Source organism: Festucalex cinctus, chromosome 1 (genome assembly GCF_051991245.1).
Source record: "Festucalex cinctus isolate MCC-2025b chromosome 1, RoL_Fcin_1.0, whole genome shotgun sequence".
In the NCBI taxonomy this organism is placed as follows: domain Eukaryota; kingdom Metazoa; phylum Chordata; class Actinopteri; order Syngnathiformes; family Syngnathidae; genus Festucalex; species Festucalex cinctus.
Genome location: NC_135411.1, coordinates 2,254,658 through 2,273,717, shown reverse-complemented (window position 1 = coordinate 2,273,717; position 19,060 = coordinate 2,254,658). Strand labels below are relative to the sequence as shown.

General features: G+C 44.5%; 1 protein-coding gene across 2 annotated transcripts; it reads right to left on the bottom strand.

Annotated features, from left to right (window-relative positions):
- Positions 1 to 452: 452 nt before the first annotated feature.
- Positions 453 to 19,024, bottom strand: lamc2 (laminin, gamma 2). Of its 2 annotated transcripts, none has more exons than XM_077505636.1 (21): positions 18,615 to 19,024; positions 15,440 to 15,619; positions 14,229 to 14,346; positions 14,016 to 14,137; positions 12,867 to 12,998; positions 12,612 to 12,801; positions 10,627 to 10,739; positions 10,174 to 10,554; positions 9,113 to 9,346; positions 8,885 to 9,024; positions 8,263 to 8,419; positions 7,979 to 8,184; positions 6,683 to 6,762; positions 6,470 to 6,607; positions 4,490 to 4,634; positions 4,264 to 4,413; positions 3,048 to 3,162; positions 2,772 to 2,968; positions 2,347 to 2,496; positions 2,174 to 2,273; positions 453 to 907 (listed from the first exon to the last, which is right to left on the bottom strand). In XM_077505636.1, exons 1-21 carry the CDS (start codon positions 18,640 to 18,642, stop codon positions 654 to 656), a joined length of 3,330 nt encoding a protein of 1,109 aa, XP_077361762.1. In that variant the 5' UTR covers positions 18,643 to 19,024; the 3' UTR covers positions 453 to 653. The 2 variants fall into 2 exon arrangements, with proteins under 2 accessions (XP_077361762.1, XP_077361754.1); XM_077505628.1 differs by lacking the exon at positions 18,615 to 19,024 and adding an exon at positions 17,366 to 18,588.
- Between the last annotated feature and the right edge of the window lie 36 nt (positions 19,025 to 19,060).

The window sequence follows — 19,060 nt, the reverse complement described above, 5'->3', positions numbered from 1 at the left end:
TTGGCCGCGACGATCGATTGGACTTTGATCTGGACCGTAGACCTCCTCCGGACAGATTTGGCCCATGTCACCGTTGGACACGTGCCTGCGGCATTCCGCACATACGGTCGCTGCGTCGTCATTTGTTTGGACGCATCTGATGACGATTCGTCCGTAAAGGAATCGGCGATATGGATGATGAGTTTTCCCTGAGCTTGTTGGAAGGGATGAACCTCTTCCTCGTTTTCCTCGTTTTCCTCGCTCGATCAAGATCAGATTTTTTCAGACGGAGAACCGGTGGATCGTTGAGGCCCCGCCCCCAAAATGGAGTTTTCAAAAGTTGGGCAATTCTGACATTTTTCCATATTTGGATTTGCTGCTTTTGAGCGTTCATCTGACAAGGCGACATCAGGGAAGCAATTTGGCCAGTTTCAAAATAAGGCTTACCTAGCCAAAAATGACTCTCCGGAAAATTATTCAACTCAACCTAACTTTATTTATAAAGCGCTTTACGAACAGGTGTTACTGTATACAAAGTGCTGTACATAAACATCAGTTTTGCAGTAAACAATTAGAACAAAGCAAATGAATATTAATATTAATATGAATGAAGGTTTTAGTCGAGTTTTAGTCCGGTGACAAAATTATTTCCGATGGTTTTTTTTGTTGGCGCGTCAGGCGTTCTCGATGGCGCGGCTGTTGAAGCAGCCGTCGGGCACGGTGCTCAAGATGTCCTCCAGGTTGGCAATGTCCCACAAGATGGCGTCCATGTCCCCGTCCAAGGCGGTCAGCCGGCGGCGTTGCGCCGCCTCGCGCTCGGCCGCGTCCCTCAGCTGCGGCGCCAGACGCGTCTCCACGTCCCGGCGGGCCGCCGCCACCGAGTCCTCCAGCTCCTGAAGGCGGCGCGGGTCCAACGCGGCCGGCTGATCTGCGGGACCGCCACGACAAGGTCAACAGGGACGCGGATCGGCAATATTTACAGCCAAATCATTTGCATTGAAAGATCTCAAATACATTCACATAAAAAAAGTATTTGATGTTCGTCACTTTCGAAAATCTTTTTATGTTGTCTAGCTTCGTTTCCATGGTGATTTCTTTTCTTTTGGCTGGACCAACACTGTTGGAATACGTCGCTTTCTTCTTCTTTGGGGCTTGATGTGGAAAAAACAAAAAGAGGGCGAAAAAGCCAAAGATACTCCCACAAGTGCACGAGCGCTAGCGCTAGCTAACGGCTAAATAGCGGACGACGAGGGGAAAACAAAATGGCGGACGAGGAGCCAATGATTGAAGTGAGTGTCCATTTTGATTCGTTCCAATTTGAATTCATGCTGATACGTTCTTATTTGTGCTTAGTAAGATAACATGAGTCTTTATGTATCTTATATGTTTGTTTTTTTGGGCTGATGTTTGCACTTTATTATCAGTAGCTATTAATAGCTAACTGCTAGTTTATGGCTGCTAGTAACTTGCTAATATGAGTTATGTCGACCATCAATATAGGAAGTTTTCATCCAAAATAGCCTGTAAACATTGATACATTTGAGTTTATTTGCATTATTATTATTATTGCAGAGTGTAATTTGCTTTAGAATGACACACAGACACTTGCTTTAAATGTGATTATTTTCTTTCCTCCATTTCTCCAGATACTGTCAATTAGATTATCTCACGATACCGCGTTTATCGATATATTGGTCAGGTAATAAATCCACAATAATATACGATAAAACTAATCATAAAATCAGAATAATAATAATAATAATAATAAAAATAAAAAACTAAAATAAATAAATACATAATAAAAATAATCATAATAATAAATAAATATATATATATATATATATATAATAAAAGTAAGCTCATGACTTCACCTGAAGACTCGCGTCCATTTTTATGAGCTGCTCCCCCTAGCGGCCCGCCAAGTAATTGTTCAATAAGTCATGAACAATGGAGCCGTTATAGCGGCTGTATATTAACTACAAATATCGCGATACTTGCGTAGGCGTCTTGATAATGTATCGTGAGACAAAGTATGACGATTTATCGTAATATCGATATATCGTCAAAAAGGCTCCATTTTGAGTTGATGAAAAGTCCAACTGAAGACTTGCATTCTCATCCATCCGAAATATGAACCAGTTCAGAGGTCGAATCCTCAACAAGCAGATTGAGAGGAATCGAGCGGGTTCCTTACCGACGTCGGCCAGCCCGTCTGCGATGTCTCGCAGCATCCGTCCCACGGCGTCTCTGGCCTGTTTGGCGTTCCCCAGGGCGGCGGCGGCGCCGTCGCTGGCCTGCCGGTCAAACGGCGTCAGTCGCTTTTGCCGTCGTCGCCTTCCCGCCGCTTTACGGTCCACGTCGTCTCACCTGCGCGGCGTCCGTTTGCAGGTTCCCGGCGCCGTCAAGCTCGCCGATGAGGTCTGCGCCGACGTCGCCCGCCGCCACTCGCAGTTCCTTGGCCGCGTCGTTCAATTTGCTGATGTCGATTTCGAGAGGCGGCACGGACCCGATCGCTCCCTGGCGAGCAAAAGTGCATTTTTCCCGCTTGGCTTATGTTAGCTTAGCTTAGCTGAAACTTGTCTGCATTTGCACTGTCGACAAAAAAAAGAACCTGAGGACTGCAAACTTTTTTTGGGTTCGAAATTAGAGACAACTTCCTGGACAGACAAAGTTACAACCTTGAAATTGTACTTTGACTATTAGCTCCAGAAAGAAGAAACAGGAAGTGAAACTTGAACCTTAGCTTAGCATCAATGGCGGCTAGCGCTTTCGCTGCTACGCTAGGTTGGCACCTCCAGTTCGGGGATGAGCCTCTCCAGCTGGTCGATGGACGCCATGGCCCCGTCCGAGTCGGCCGACACGGCGTCCAGCAGCGCCCGCGTGTCGGCGTTGTTCTTGGCGGCCCGCTGAATGGTGGCGTTGATGACGGGAAGTCGCTCGATGGCGGCGTCCGCCAGCGCTTGGCTGTTCATGATCTGCTGGTCGAAGCCTTGAGGGCGGACGGGACGGTCAAGACGGACGGTCAAGACGGACGGACGGAGGCGGCGTTGGCGCCACTTTCTGTTTACCTCTCAAAGTCGATAGGGCGCCGTCCAGCCTGTTGGTGTGGCCGGTGATGCGCTGCAGCGCCCCCTTGGTGTCGGCATGGGCGGCGTCCACTCGGCCTGTCAGCACGTCCATGTCCTGCGGGAGTCACAATCAGGAGATCAGAGGGCAGGACAGGACAAGCGCATCCAGGAAGTGGAGCAAGAGACACAACCAAATGGGACTGGACAGGACAGGACAGGACAGTTCAAGGTGGGCAGAAGTGTAAGAAAAGAACGCAACAAACAGCCAAAAGACAGGATGGGGTGGCATAGAACAGGACAAGGATTGTGTGCCTCCCGTTGGGAAGGAACACAATGAGCAGGAAATCGGACAGGACAAGAATTGCATCCAGGAAGTGGAGCAAGAGACACAACCAGTAGGCAAATAGGACTGGACAGGCTCGGACAGGACAGTTCAAGGTGGGCAGAAGTGTAAGAAAAGAAAGCAACAAATAGCCAAAAGGCAGGATGGGGTGGCATAGAACAGGACAAGGATTGTGTGCCTCCCGTTGGGAAGGAACACAATGAGCAGGAAATCGGACAGGACAAGTGTTGCATCCAGGAAGTGGAGGAAGAGGCGCGACCAGGAGCAATTAGGAGCAATTAGGACAGGACAGCACAGTTGTACAAGGTGGGCAAAACTGTCAGAAAAGAAAGCAACAAATAGCCAAAAGACAGGATGGGGTGGCATAGAACAGGACAAGGATTGTGTGCCTCCTGTGGGGAAGGGACGCAATGAGCAGTAAACAGGACAGAAATGAATGGAACAGGACTGGTGAGGATCAACCAGGACAGAGGTTGTAGCAAGGCAATGTTCCCCGCCCAATGAGAAAGAGACGCAACGAGGGTTACAGGACTGGACAGGACAGACTATTGGAAAATGAATCTGATAGATGAACTGAATGGAACAGGACTGGTGAGGATCAACCAGGACATGGGTTGTAGCCAGGCAATGTTCCCCGCCCAATGAGAAAGAGACGCAACGAGGGTTACAGGACTGGACAGGACAGACTGATAGATGAACTGAATGGAACAGGACTGGTGAGGATCAACCAGGACAGAGGTTGCAGCCAGGAAGTGCCCACCCTCCCCGCCAATGAGAAAGACACGCAACGACAGTATAAATAAATAAACCAGATGGATGAAATGATTGGAACAGGACTGGTTGAGGACCACCAGGACAGAGTGCCTCCCTAACCTGCATGTGATCCCTGCCTTGCTCCAGCAGGTCCCGGGCAGCCACCGCGTCCCGCCCGACGTCGTCGCGCAAGGCGGTGAAGCCCGCCACGTTGCCGTCCACCGCCTTCCTCAGGAGGTCCAGCTTGGCCCCCATAGCGTCCGCGTCCCCCTGAGCGACCGCGCGGCACAGGACAAAGACGCGTCAGGATGCGCGGGCCTGGTTTGGTCCAAGCCGACCGACTGACCGTCAGGGCGGGCGGGATGTCGCCGGCCATCTTGCTGATGTCTTCCAACATGCCGTTGGCCTTGTTGCTCTCCGCCTTGGCCTCGTCGCCCACGCGGACGGCCTGGTTGTCCAAAGTCTTGACCCGCGCCGCCATCCCGTCGTACCTGAGGGACGCTGGTGTTCGTTTTCTCCGGCATTTTCGACATCTTGTCTCCGTTTGAGTCCAGTTTCAATCACGCTTCTTAACATAGTCCGTCAACCTCATCCCGGTTTTATTGAGTCGACTATAAATCTGACATTTGAGCCTTTATTTTAGTCTCGTGATAAACCAATATGACTTCTTCAATGCCGATACAGAAACAAATTATTAGCAGATAATCTTTTTCTTTTCAACTATATTGACAGATTGAGCAGTTAAGACCCTCGGGTCACACATTTATACCATCGGCTAGGCCGGCCCCCATGTTGGTGGACGGCCAAGGTAGTATGAGATTAGCGACTTTCAGCGAAAAGTCTGCGCTCAAGTGGACAAGAAAGGCAAAACACGAGCAACATGACAAACTTGAGAAGCATGCTAGCATGATTAGCATGAAAAACGTGATCGACAGATGAAGGTTGATGATCGATAGACATATTTAAGTGGAAAATACATATGTACATGTGACAAATGTGATCGACATTAGTGATAGACCGATATGGGGTTTTTTCCAGGCCGATACCGAAACAAATTATTAGTCGTCAAGGAGGCCGATAACTGATATTTCAAGCTGATATTCATTTGCAGTAAAATATATTTTTAAAAAAACTTTTTCTTTTAAACTATATTGACAGATTTGTTTATAAAAAAAATTCTAACAAAAATTGCAGTGAGATTCCAGGGCCATTAGCATGTGTTAAGCTAAATAAAAAAAATAAATAATAATAAAATAAAAAAATCACTGAGTGACAAATGTTGCTCATTTGGGTGCTTTTGTTCGGGTTCGTGAAACGTTTCAAAAGATCTTTGCAGTGAAAAATTGTCTAAATTTGAATTGGAATTGTCTGAAAATGTTCCAAATGCGTTTACGACAAGTCAAAACTGTCTGTGAACATCTTACAATTCCCCAAATGAAAACCCCAAATTCGCAAGTTATTCACCGCTCAGCGAGCTGCCAACTTTAACGTCTTTACATTCAAAAAACGGCCGATGCCGATATTGGTCAAAATGCCCAATATCGGCACTGATAACTGGCCCGGCCGATAATCGGTCTCTATTTTAGTCCAAGAAAACATTTTATTTATTTATTTGTTTTTAGTCTAGTTTTAGTCAGGACAACCATTTTACCGCTTGTATATTTTTTCCTCGATGATTATTTGACATCAAATTTCCTCTCATCTTTTTTGACGAAAAACACAATTTGACACACAATGACAGTATATCAACAAGTTGCTACTTTGGCGACATGCTACAAGCTAATAAGTTAGCCACCGTTAGTTAGCGCTTAGCGGTTGCATTAATATTATTGTTGGAACGAGTGTTCATTTTATTGTTTTTTTTATTTTTTTTATTTCGTGTCAGTTTTTAGTACAATTTTTAATAATTACAGTTGCTACTTTGGCGCCATGCTATGAGCTAGTACGTTAGCTAGCTTTAGTTAGCAGTCGCATTAACCTTATTGTTGGTTAACGTTTTAGCCGTTAACCACAATGTACTTTTTTTGTTCTTTTTTTTTAACCTCTCACCGTGAATCCACCTCCTGTCTGTCCCGTATTGTTTGTGCTGTGTCACATGACAAGATTTAACAAAATCATATCATTTTCATCTCATTTTTGCTCATCGATTTGAGTTCAGTTCATTTTCGTCTCGTCTTCTTCATCGACGTACTGATTGATTCCCAGTTATTGTTTATTAATGAGGCTTTTAATCTAGTCGAGTTTTATTCCGGTGGAAAATGCGAAGTCGTTTTTGTCGCCAAAATGAACACGAGCGCAGAGACGAAGAAGGCCAAAGGTCACTTACGCCGTTTTCACTCCTCCGATCAGATCTTTGACACCGTTCCCCTTGGTGAGAAGATTGCGGACCAGCGCCAGACTTTTCTCCGAGTCGCCCAGAGCCTCGTTGGCGCTCTTCTCCACCGCCACCGCCTTGGTCTGATGTCTGACAGATGCGGACTTCTAAACACCTGAACAGTTTTTTGTTTTGGAGTCTGTCTGTGGTCTGTGGTGCACGCACTTATCAGCCAAGCTCGTCGCGGCCTGCGCCAACGAGGAGAGAAGGTTCGGAAGCGCCGGCACGTCTCCCGCCGGTAACTCCTGACGGGAGCAAAACAAAAATCAATGTGAGATCGGGTTGCACAAGGAAACCTTCAAGTCACAATTGTCTTCACGTCACGTGACACCTTCAAGCCAGTCACCCCCGAACCCGAACCCGAACCCGAATCCAGTCCGGAACGTGTGAATCGAAACCTGATGAGAAGCTCGTCCCCAAAAAAACTTTTTAGTTGTCGTACCAAGATGTGCTCACGATAACGATTATCCCACGATATGACGATTATCCATGTATTGCTCAGGTCATAAATCAACAATCATCTACGATAAAATTAATCAGAAAATAATCATAATATAAATAAAAAAATATTAAATGAATAATAAAAATAAAACAAATAATTCAGAGTATAATAAAAAAATCAATCTTATATATATATATACAGATAGATAGATGGATAATAATAATAATGATAATAAAATTAAAATAAATAATAATAAAAAAAATGAAGCTGATTCAAAATGATTCGATTGACAATGAATTTGGCTTCGTTTTAAAAATAAATACATAAATGTCATGATCTACTCCAGTCTGACTGGCTAATGCTAATTAGCGTGCTACTCTCGGGGCATGGAAAGCAAATCAAAAGAGAGGGTTAGTTAATTGTAGCAGTCAGTTCCTCTCATTGCGAATCTTGAACCGAGCGTCTTCTCTCCTTTTTGTGTCGTGTTTAATAAATGTCAAACAGGTCAACCTGACATCCCTCAAAAGAACGACTATTCTTACAAAACGCTTCAGGAATGCATACAGAATCTTAACATGACTCACCGGCATATGCTCTTCCTTTGCTGCAACAAAATCAACTTTTATTGGCATAACTTGAACTTCCCTCGTGGCTACAACTTAACCGTGCATCCCCAAGTGGCCAAATCGGGTACAACATGCACAGCATTCACAGTACACAAACAAAACAAGAGCAAGACAGCATCAAATCATTTAAATAAAATTTTAAACAGACATTTTAAATCGATTCTGAATTGTACTAAATGAGAATTGTGAATCGATTGTTTTTTTTGGCACACCCCTAATAAATCCCCTTTAAAAAGGCATTTTAACGTGAAATATGAGGAAGAAAACAGTGAACAGGAATAATATTGAGTGGGACCAAATACCCGTCAAGGGTCCACGAGTAATCCTAATTGGGAAAGAAAGCCCACGTCGAGCACGTCAGCGGAAACGTGACAACGCGGCGCGAGGTCTTACCGCTGACCGGAGACTCGTCTTGGCCTCGTCCAGTTTGCGTTTCAGCTCGTCCATCAAACTCTGAAGCTGCGCCGCTTTGCTGACGTACGTCTGCTGCCGCCGTTTGATGTCGCCGGTGGCGTCGGCCACGTTCCGGACGTCCTGTTCCTGGCTCAGGCGAGTACGGCCCATGGAAAGCAGACTGTCCTGCAGACGCTTGTCCTGGTCTGTTGGGACATCACGTTTTAGACCCGATCGGACTCGGCCGAATGTTCCACATTTGAAGAGAAGTGAGGAAGACGTGCCTGCCAGCTGTTGGCCGTCGCTCTCCAGGTCGTCCGCCAGCGCCTCGACGGCGCTCAGCGCGGCCGCCATGTTGCCCTGGTTGCCGGTGTTGTGTCCGCCGCCCAGCTGCGAGTTCTGCACTTCCAACTGCTGAAATTTGACAGCCAACTCCTCCATCTGAAAGTCGCACATTTGAGAAGAAGGATGACAAAGATGGCCGCCAGTGGCTGGTAGGACGCGCTCCCCCATATAGCCCACAGGATTTTCCCCTCGTCCGCTATTTAGCCGTTAGCTAGTTCTAGCTAGCGCTTGTCCACTTGTGGGAGTATCTTTGCCTTTTTCCGACCTCTTTTCTTTCCCACATCATGACCACAAAGAAGAAGAAAGCGACGTCTTCTATCATCTCAAGTTAGGTGTTTTGACTTTACAACGGATATGCCCAGGCCGCCATTTTGGCCGCAGTGTTTTCCCCTCGTCCGCTATTTAGCCGTTAGCTAGTGCTAGCTAGCGCTTGTCCACTTGTGGGAGTATCTTTGGCTTTTTCGCCCTCTTCTTTCCCACATCATGACCCCAAAGAAGAAGAAAGCGAAAAGCTATCCGGTCATGTATCCAGGTGGGCGGGCGCCATTGATGGTTTCTCACCCTGGCTTTGGCTCCGTCGAAACAGGCGGGACACTGACGCGACGTCTGGCACTTGAGCCCTTCGAAGCCCGGCCTGCAGCGGCAGCGGCCGTTGTCGTCGCACTGCGCCGCTTCGGAGCCCTGAAGGTCGCAGTCGCACGCTGGCGCCGCAACAAAAGACAGGAAACGGTCACGTCGGAGCACGGACGTGACCAAAAGCTCATCCGTACGCCGGTTCAGCTCGCTTACGTCGGCAGGCGGCGCCCGGGCTGCGGTGGTAAAAGTCGGGCAAGCAGACGTCGCAGTAGCGACCCGTCGTGTTGTTGACGCACTTGAGACATTCGCCGCTGATTTGGTCGCAGCTTCCCGCCACCTTCGTGTCAATGTGGCCGTTGCACTGGCAAGGGCGGCACGAACTCCACCCTCCGGCGCCCCCCGCTGGCGAGCCGTAAAAACCTTCCTGGCACTGGTCGCAGCGAACACCTGAGGGCGCCACAGAGACAAACGAAATGCAGGACAGATCAAACCAGCGAGCACGTGCGGCGTTATTTACCTAACAAAAAAAAGGTGGAATCGTTGAAAACATGTTTATGACGGCCATGTAAATATATTTTTTTAGAGGGCGGGAGCAATATTCCAAGAGAAAAACTTGCACATTTGTGAGTTTATAAAGTGGAAAATTTATGACTTTATAAATTGTGAACTTTGCAAGTTTATAAAGTGGCAAATTTGCAAGAAAAAACAGGCCGATTTGTGAGATAAAAAAACTCAAATTTGTGAGTTTATAAAATGCCAAATTTGCAATTAAAGTAGCAGATTTGCGGGGAAAAAAAACTCTTTTATAAAGAGTTTATAAAGTTCAAAATTTGTGACTTTATAAATTGCAAAATTTGCGAGTTTATAAAGTGGCAAATTTTTAACCCTATAAAGTGGCAGATTTGCAAGAAAAAAAAAACTCGTAAATTTGTGACTTTATAAATTAGTGAATTAGTGAATTTATAAACTGGAAAATTTGTGACTAAAGTGGCAGATTTGCAAGAAAAAAAAAGTGTAAATTTTTCCGTTTTTAAAGTCACGACTATAAACTGGCAAATTTGCTAGTTCATAAAGTGGCAAATTTGCGAGTTTATAAATTGGCAAATTTGCCAGTTCATAAAGTGGCATATTTGCGACTAAAGTTACAGATTTGCCAGAAAAAAAAAGTGTCAATTTTTCCGTTTTTATAGTCACGACTATAAACTGGCAAATTTGCCAGTTCCTAACGTGGCAGATTTGTGAGAAAAAAACGTGTTTGTCAAGCTCCGCCCCACCTGCGGTTCCCGGCGGACAGCCGCGACACTGCGGCCGCGCGGCCCCCGCCGCCAGCGTGCACGGCACCCCCTCGGGGCAGGGACAGGGAACGCAGCGTCCAGTCCAGAAGTCCCAGTAGGACCCGTCGGAGCAGGACTGCGTCTCGTCGGCCGGGTAGCATCGGCCCGTCAGCGGGTCGCAGTCGCCGCCGCGGCAGCCGCAGGGCTCGCAGGGGCCGAACGCGTCTCGGTCCGCCGCCCAGCGCCGGAAACCCGCCGCGCAGCGCTGGCAGAAGTCGCCCTCGTATCCGTCGGGGCAGACGCAGGTGCGCACCCAGGACGCCGGGACGCCGCCGCCTCGCCTCGCCGACTCCAATTTGACGTTGTCCAGGTAACCTCGTCCTCGGGAGCAGCAAAGAAAAGTTGAAAGGTCGAAAGGTGGAGCGCCCGATGCGGGACGTTGTCGGAGCTCACCTGCGTCTCCGAAGGTGGCTCGGATCTTGATGGCGCTCAGGTTCTGGAGGAGAGTCTGGAACTGGAACGCGGTCAGCTGAGGGCGCCACCTGCTGCCGGGCTGCTCGTCCAGTCTGATGAAAAAAAGAGCGCAACGCGACGTCACCGCATCACCCGACGACTCGTGGCGTGCGACACTGCAAATTACATTACTACGAAATTGGAGCATGACGATATATCGATAGCGCGAGAAATCGAGATACTTTGTATCCCGACAGATTAGCGATATGTGGCGGGGAAATGGATGCAAGTCATCAGGCGAAGCTTAGTACTTTTATTATTATTATTATTATTTCTTTTTTATATATATTATATATATTTATATATTATGTATTATATTTTATTTAATTATATTATTTTTATTATAATATGAATTACTATTTTGTATTATTTTTCTTCTTCTTCTTATTATTATTATTATTATTACCTGAGCAAAATATCGCTAATCGCAGTATTTTCATATCGTGAGCCTTGTATGGCGTATCGTATCGTGTCATGATGTAGCCAGAGGCACCACCCACCCGTATCGATGATACTGATAGATACTTTTTGAAAATTATGTGATATCTTTTTTTTTTTTAATTAATGTCGCTGTATCATTGAATTGCTAATCAATCCAATCCTAACCGGCCTCCATCAATTGAGCGAGCAGTGAGAAGGAGAATCAAATTCAGTTTGAATTTGATTCGATACTGTTGTGAGAGCCGGTCGGCCGGTCGGTCGGTCGGCCGGTCGGTCGGTCGGTCGGTCGGTCGGTCGGTCGGTCGGTCGGTCGGTCGGTCGGTCGGTCGGGATTCGAACCATTCCATAGTTGGACAACCAACTGAGTAACTCCAAATTGTTGCAAGTTGTTGCGCCTTCCCACAAACGAAGTGTCAAATCGATGTCAATCTTTTGTAAAAAAAGCAAAGAAGCAACGATACGGACGAGCCGCTCAAAAACAGTCGACAGACTTTTGTTGTTTTCTTCAAGGTATAAAGTGTGATGTTGATTTTGCCTTCGGATCATTTCATTTCTCAACTATGGGAAACTCTGAACATGAACGCATAACGGCTTTCATTTCACAGTTGCCAAAGTGGAGGATTGCCCCGCCCCCCCCTCTGGCCCCGCCCCCCTCTGGCCCCGCCCCGCCAGTCGTGATCTCAGCACGCCAGCGCCAGCCGCAGATTCCGACTTTGTTTCGACTTGTTGGGAATTTGGAATGTTCACATTTCTCCCTCAACAGACGACTTCCTGCTATGGAGGAACAAAAAAAAAAAGAGGCCAAAATACATCAGGAATATAGAAACGGGAAAATAAAAATGGAAATACACAAATAATAATAATTTAAAAAAATACATATAAATGGAAATTAAAAACAGAATGTATTTATTTATATATGAAAGCAAAAAAATAAATACAGAAATGAAAAAAAAGACTCAAAAAATAAAAATAAAAATAAATGGAGAAATAAAACACAAAAGTAGACTTAAATAGAAATCAATCAATAAAAACGACAAAAACTGCATTAAAAAAACTAATAAAAAAAACACCAAAATAATTTAAAATATATATATATATATATATATATATATACATATGTGAGAGTGGAGCCTTTTATATTTCTATTTTTATTTTTTGAGTCTTGTTTTTTTACTTATGTAAATATTATTCATTTATTATTTATGTATAGATATGTTTTTGTTTTTATTTCCAATTATAGATTTTTTTTGTATTTAAATTTTGAATTATGAGAGCGGAGCTTTTTTGTTTATTGATTTATATTTGAATGTATTAATTTTGTATTTATTCCAAATTGATATTTATATTTTTTGAGTCTTGTTTAATTTGAATAATTTTTTTCAAATCGCATTTTTGTCCTTCAATTCTGAATGACACTTTTCTATGCGTTTGATTTTCTCGCTTTGTGTTTGGCTGGCCCTTGCGATCGGTCGCCGTTTCCCGACCTGAAGGTGAAGTTGATTTTCCGTCCGCAGGGAAGGACGTCGCGCAGGTCGCCCAGCGAGGCCGACACCCGCCGACCGGAACCTTCCAGGACGACGTCGTCGACGGACGGGTGGCGAACGCCGCGGTCCAGACGCAGCGAGAAGGACAGCTTGCGGCCGTAACTCACCAGCTGGTCGCCCAGGAAAGATTCTGCCGGAAAGACCAGTCAACCTGGTGCGGGGCTCGTGCAGGGCTCGGCTGGCGTTGGTTCTCACCTGGCGCGTGCAGGTAAACCGGCAGGCTGTTTGTGGAGATGACCTCGATGTCTCCGTACTTGGGCGACCAGCGGGAGCGGACGTCCGCCGAGGCCAAACCGCGAGAGGTCGCCGCCTTCCAGCCGTCGGCACCTGAACATCGCACGGGCTCAAAATTAGCGGCGAGCCGTACTGCACCTTTTGCTAGCAAACGCCGCCCATATTCAGACTTTTCCAAAATGGTGCGAGATATTAGTGTTGTTCCCATACCGGTTTTTTTGGCCCCCGATTCCGATATGCAGCTTTGCCGATACCTAAAGTTCTTTTTTCCTCAACATGAAAACGCTGTCCTGCCATTGGTTGAGAGCATTCAAGGGCCAATCGGATTTCTTAGATCAGCATCCAGCGAACATGTCACATATCCGTGAATGTCGCGCACGAGCAAGACACAAGATGCCGCATCCAAAATCCGATATTAGCGTTGGAATTAACGGTATCGGCATGTTTCCTGTGAGGACTCACCGATACCGATACCATTGTTTGAATGCAGTATCGGCACCTCTGTAATTTGTTTACATTTGTTTTCCTGTGATCACTTTGTGCAATTTGATTAATAAAAAAAAAAAAAAAGAAGATATTTTGGTATGGTTGTAATGTCTGTGAAAAAAAAATATTGATATTGTAATTCCTATTAGTTGTCCTAATTTCATCCTTTGTTTAAAAAAGCAAACAAGAAAAAAAAAACTTTTAACTCATATGCTCCCAAAAACGTATTAATATGTTCTATTTTATAAAGACGTTTTTATATGTTTGTTTTTTTTAAATATGCTCGAGCATACAGAAGTCTTTGATGCAACCTCTAAACTACAGGGAAAGGGTAGAAAAAAAAAATGGTACTATTTATAAAAACGGCCAGCAGGTGGCAGTAGAGTATACGAGAGCAACCGGGGCCATCAAGCTCTTTTTACCAGGAATCTGAATAATGATGAAACTTCACTATATTTGAAAACTAATTACTGCAAAATGGAAACCGATACAAATATCCGATTTTTTTTGTCCTGATGAAAGACGAGACTTTCATAGAAGACAATATTATAAAATATGATTAAATCCAGCCAATCGGATGGATGGCAACATTTCGCACACGGTTCCTTCCACCGTCGCTCGTACCGTGCTGGAAGGTGGACGAGATGTCGCGTTCGCTGTACGTCGTCGACTGCGAGGAACATCGACTGCTGTGGCCGTAACAGAAACACAAAAAGGCGTCGGCGGAATCCTGCCGGGCTCTCCGACTGCAAACAAGAAAGAAAGATGGCAGCCGCAACGAATGATTGAGACTTTTTTTTTGGGGGGTCCAAAAGTCCCGTTTTTAATGATCTTCACCTGGACGAACATCCTCGCGGTCCGATTGGTCCGTGGGGGCAGAGGTCACACTTGGTTCCCGACACGCCTTCTCTGCAGGCGCAGCGCCCCCTGCTGTCGCACTCGCTGCTCACAGAACCTGGACGGAGGAACACATTTTACGTTTGCGCAAAAAAGTGTGTGTATATGTACAAAAATTTCTTTTTCAAATGTACAGACGATAAATCGCAATACTTGGTCTCACGGCCGATTATCGATACGCTTACAAAAGTATCCCAATATTTGGCGTTACTATTTAGCCGCTATAATGGCTCCATTGTTGATGACTTATTGAGCAATGACTTGGCGGGCCACTAGGGGGAGCACCTCATCAGAGTGAACAAGACTCATCACTTTTGAAAAAATGTGTCTTTTATCTTCCATTTTAACATTTGAAATTTCCGAGCAATATTCATTTTGATTTCGTTGGATTTCATATTTAAAGGTACTTGAGACTCACCATTTTCATTGACAGATTTTGCAAGGCCCACACAATATTGTGTTCTATTGCTATCAAAACATGGAAGCGACCAAAAGAAAGACTAAAGTATCGTCTTTCATCAGGAAAAAATCAAATCAAATCAAATATTTTGCAGCCATTAGCATAAAACTATAGCTACGTTTCTTCAACATTCACATGCCTGGTGAAAACAATGACAAACAGAGCTTGTTGCAACATGACCCTGGCTGATCTCTTATACTCTGCTGCCACCTGCTGGCCGTGCATTTAATAACTACCATTGCTTTAAGCCACCTTTTCATGTCAGAAGCTGCATCAACGCCTTCTGTATGCACTTGCATTAAAAAAAACAAAAAAAAAGTATACAAAAACGTTTTTGGGCTTGAATGAGTTAACAAGTAAAAAGTTAATATTTTGATAACTTCATTATTTTTCATGTATTTTTCGACTGATGATGACATCACCTGTGCTGAGGAAGTAGATTAACGACCAAACCCAGAAAACAGGTGAGCCGTGATTGGCCGTTTCCGACTTCCTCAGCACAGGTGATGTCGTCATCAATCGACAAAATTATTCGAATGAACCACATGAATTATAGACAAAATATCTTTTGACTGCTGAAAACGGTTGAACGAGTCAAGTATGCCTTGAAGTCATTTTATTTGTTTCCGTTTGCAAAAAAGTTGCGTCGCCGATGTGCTCAGGTGATCTTCGTGGGCGGGGTTACGCTCACCTGCCGGGTGGCAGCCGCACGGCACGCAGCCCAGCGTCGTCGTCGCCCCCCGCTGGTAGAATCCGTCTTTGCAGCGCTCGCACCGTCGACCTTCGCTGTTTCCCGAGCAGTCGGCGCAGCGAAGGCCTCGCGCGTCGCGCGCGCACACGCGCGAGCGCCCGTTGCACTCGCAACGCAGCTCTGCGGAAAAAAAAAAGAAAAACAAAAACGTAGCTAAGATGATTGGCTGGCGACCAGTCCATTGCTGGCTTTCAACATGAGATTTTTGTCCAAAAGCAAAAGAAGAAATCACGAAAAATTACCAGAAATGTCCAGAAAAAATTGCCAAAACTTAACTTAAGAAAAGTTAAAAAAAAAAGTAACCAGAAAATGTAAGAAGAAATCCCAAAAAATTGTCATAAAATATTCCTAATTCCCAAACAAATGTTGAAAATTGGCAAAAATGTAACGAAATGTATGCAAACGGAAAATCCCAAAATGGAAGAAAATGAATGTGTACGTATTGGATGGTGTTTTTGTGTTGTGGTGCAGCTCTAGTTAGGGCCCACTTGTGTCCTCAGTGCATGAACACATTATTGCCATCATCATAATCTGACAAAAAATGTTTTGCGGCTCCACATACATTTTTGCCGATTTATTTGCCCTCAAATGGACAAGAAAGATTTGAAAAGATTTGGATTTGGCTACTCAATATACACTTCTTGTTTTATTTTTATTTATTTTCATTTTAACGCCCCACTTTTTTCAAATATTCTTCTGTAAATAGCATTTTTTTTTTTTTATTAATTTTGACAAGAAATTTTAATTTAGTTTCATTTGGAGTCTTTTGACTAAAATTAATTAAAGTTTCAGTCATTGTTGTATTTTGGTTTTAATCCAATTGTAGTCGACGAAACTAAAGAGCAATTTTAGTCGACTGAGGAAATTATCGGTCAATTTCAGTTATAATTTGAAGCAAGTTGAAATTTGAACGGTGAAAATCGGAATCATTACGTGGGAGCAAAAAAGTTTGGAGAATAAAAAGCTGGACGAAAAACATTCAGCAGTCCCACAATTATTTTTCCTTCAACATGTTTCATTCAAACAATCAATAAACACGCCGTTGTTGCATTACATTTCTCTTACGTATTAAACTACAGATACAAATTGGCGTGTTATCGTTTTTTGAAAAAAGTTGAAATATTTGCTGAAGGAAAATATCGACCAAACTGTCAATTTCGCCAACTAAAATTGCTCTTTATTTTCATCGACTAAAATTGGATTAAAACTCAAACACAACCAGATGACCACATTATAATTCAAACGTTAAAGAATTTGAGTCAAAAGACCAACTAAAACTACATTAAAATTTCTTGTCAACAATTGAGTTACACAGTTCGAATTGTTGGTACAAAAGTATCGACTAAAATTGTCTTAAAACTAAAAAGCAATCAGATGAGGCTCGTCGCGGCGCTTTGCGGCGTGTCGGACGACCGTCGTGCAAATAATCCTCATGTGACAGCCATGTCATTTTTTTTCATATTTTTTTCAAATGTGTGCTCATGCGATCTTGTCATTTCACTCGAGTGCTGCCGAAGATGACAAAAAAAATCAATTTGACAACAGCGCCAATTTGCTGCTCCACTTTCAAGTCACAAACCATCTTGAGAGCGTTTCAACACCGTCAACTCGCGTCACTTCTGCCACCGTTTCCATTTTTTCGAGTGTCGCTGATGAAAGTTACTGAGCAAAACATTCCTGAGGCGCGACGGCAACAATTGAGGGAAGAGCGACAAGACCGGGACCAGGACCAGCAAAAACGGGGAGTCGCCAAAGTTCAGTCGACAACAAAGACGTGGAGACGACGCCCCTCGCGACAACGAGTCAGTCCAAAAGGTCAAAGGTAACGTTGCTCTTATCAGCGTGCTAAAAAAAAAGTCAACTTACCGTCGGTCGCCGTGACGACGGCGAGCACAAAGAAGAACGCGCAGAGTGAAGTCGTCATGTCGAGCGCTCCTTCCAAATCGTCTCACAGACTCGCACCAGCTCCGATTTTAAAGCGCGGCCGCGGCGTGTCCACACACGCCGACCTTATTAACACACACGCACGCGCACGCGTGCGCTGGGCGTTGCTGGAGACTTTTACAATAACTCACCGCCGACACGTCTGCGTCAACACGATGTGACGACTTTTTTTTTTAACCTTTAACCTCGACAGTCATGCAGATGTGACGGACAAACTTGATGACGAATTCTGCGTTCGAGGATGGTGGCAAGTCGGACTTTTCCCAGTTCAAACCAGGAATCGTGTAACGATAACGCAATATCGTGATATGAAAACTGCCACAATATATCGACGTCATTGTCGTCATGTCACAATATTAGAAGCAGCACATCTGTTTAAAAAAAGTCGGGTTGATTTCCAATCGTGCAGTTCTAGCACCCTCTGGTGGCTAATTTTTTTTTAGTGCAGTTGAATTTTCACAAGGCATGTTTTGGCCCTTCAATGTTTCAAATCCACATTAATTGTCAGATGAACGTAATTTGTTTGTGAACAGACTCGATATGTGGACGAACTCGATGTGTGCTAGCATTAGCAAGCGCCTCAAAATATAGCTTTATATTAGGGGTGCACCCATTGATCGGCCAACCGATTTCCTTAATTTTGGCAGATCGGCGATTCTGCTGAGATGACTGATCGGATTTTCATTTTCATTTTCGGGAACTACCTCACGTGCTGTTTAAAATAATTACTGCAAATAAAGTTTCCTCAAATCTCTACATCATTCCTTGATTTTTTTTTTAGTAAAAGGTGTTGGGAGTTCCTATTTTTTCTAAAGTGGAAATTTCAGTCGATCCATATGAATGAAAAGTTCCCTGCATCTGACTGAGTGACAAATGCATGCGAACGGAGCTCATTTGGGGGGTTTTGTTTTGTAAGTTAGGGTTCGTTTCAAAAGATCTTCACAGTGAAAAATTGTCTGAATTTGTTCCAAATGTACGGAAGTGTAAAGCTGACAATGTGGAGGAAACATTTTTGGCTGGCGAGTATGTTCAAACATATTCGGAAATATGTTCAAACGTGTTCGTGTGTATGTTCAAATGTGTTTGCCAGTATGTTCCAACATATTGGCGAGTATGTTGGAACATTTTCCTGAGTATGTTAAAACATATTTGCAAGTATGTTCGAACTTACTCGCCAAGCAAAAATGTTTCCTCCACATTGGCAGCTGTCGGCTTCCGTCCAAACGCGTTTACGACAAGTCCAAAGTGTCTGCGAACGAACATCTTTACAATTCCGGATGAAAAGCCCAAATCTGCGACGTTCGGAAGTTATTCGCCGCTCAGTGAGAAACCAGCTTGATCGGCCTTCAGATTAAAAAAAAATGGCCGATAATCGCTCCATCTCAAAACAACATGAGAAACAAACACGAAAAACACGGCAAACGGGATAACGTGAAAAACGGGACAAGCAGGATTAATAATGTGAAAAACGGGACAAGCAGGACAAACAACAACAACTTGATCCATATTTGGACTAATCCGGAAAAACGAGAGAAACGTGAGAAGTTCTTCCGGTACGCTGACAGGAAGTGACGCGTGCAAACTCATCAAAGTCAATTCCAGCTTGACAACACAACG

Coding starts and splice junctions, on each gene's coding strand:
- lamc2 (XM_077505628.1), bottom strand. CDS start 17,423: ATGACGACTTCACTCTGCGCGTTCTTCTTTGTGCTCGCCGTCGTCACG. Junction 14,138..14,228: donor CCGCGAGGATGTTCGTCCAG/GTGAAGATCATT, acceptor TCTTGTTTGCAG/TCGGAGAGCCCGGCAGGATT. Junction 8,185..8,262: donor CGACGGCCAACAGCTGGCAG/GCACGTCTTCCT, acceptor ATGTCCCAACAG/ACCAGGACAAGCGTCTGCAG.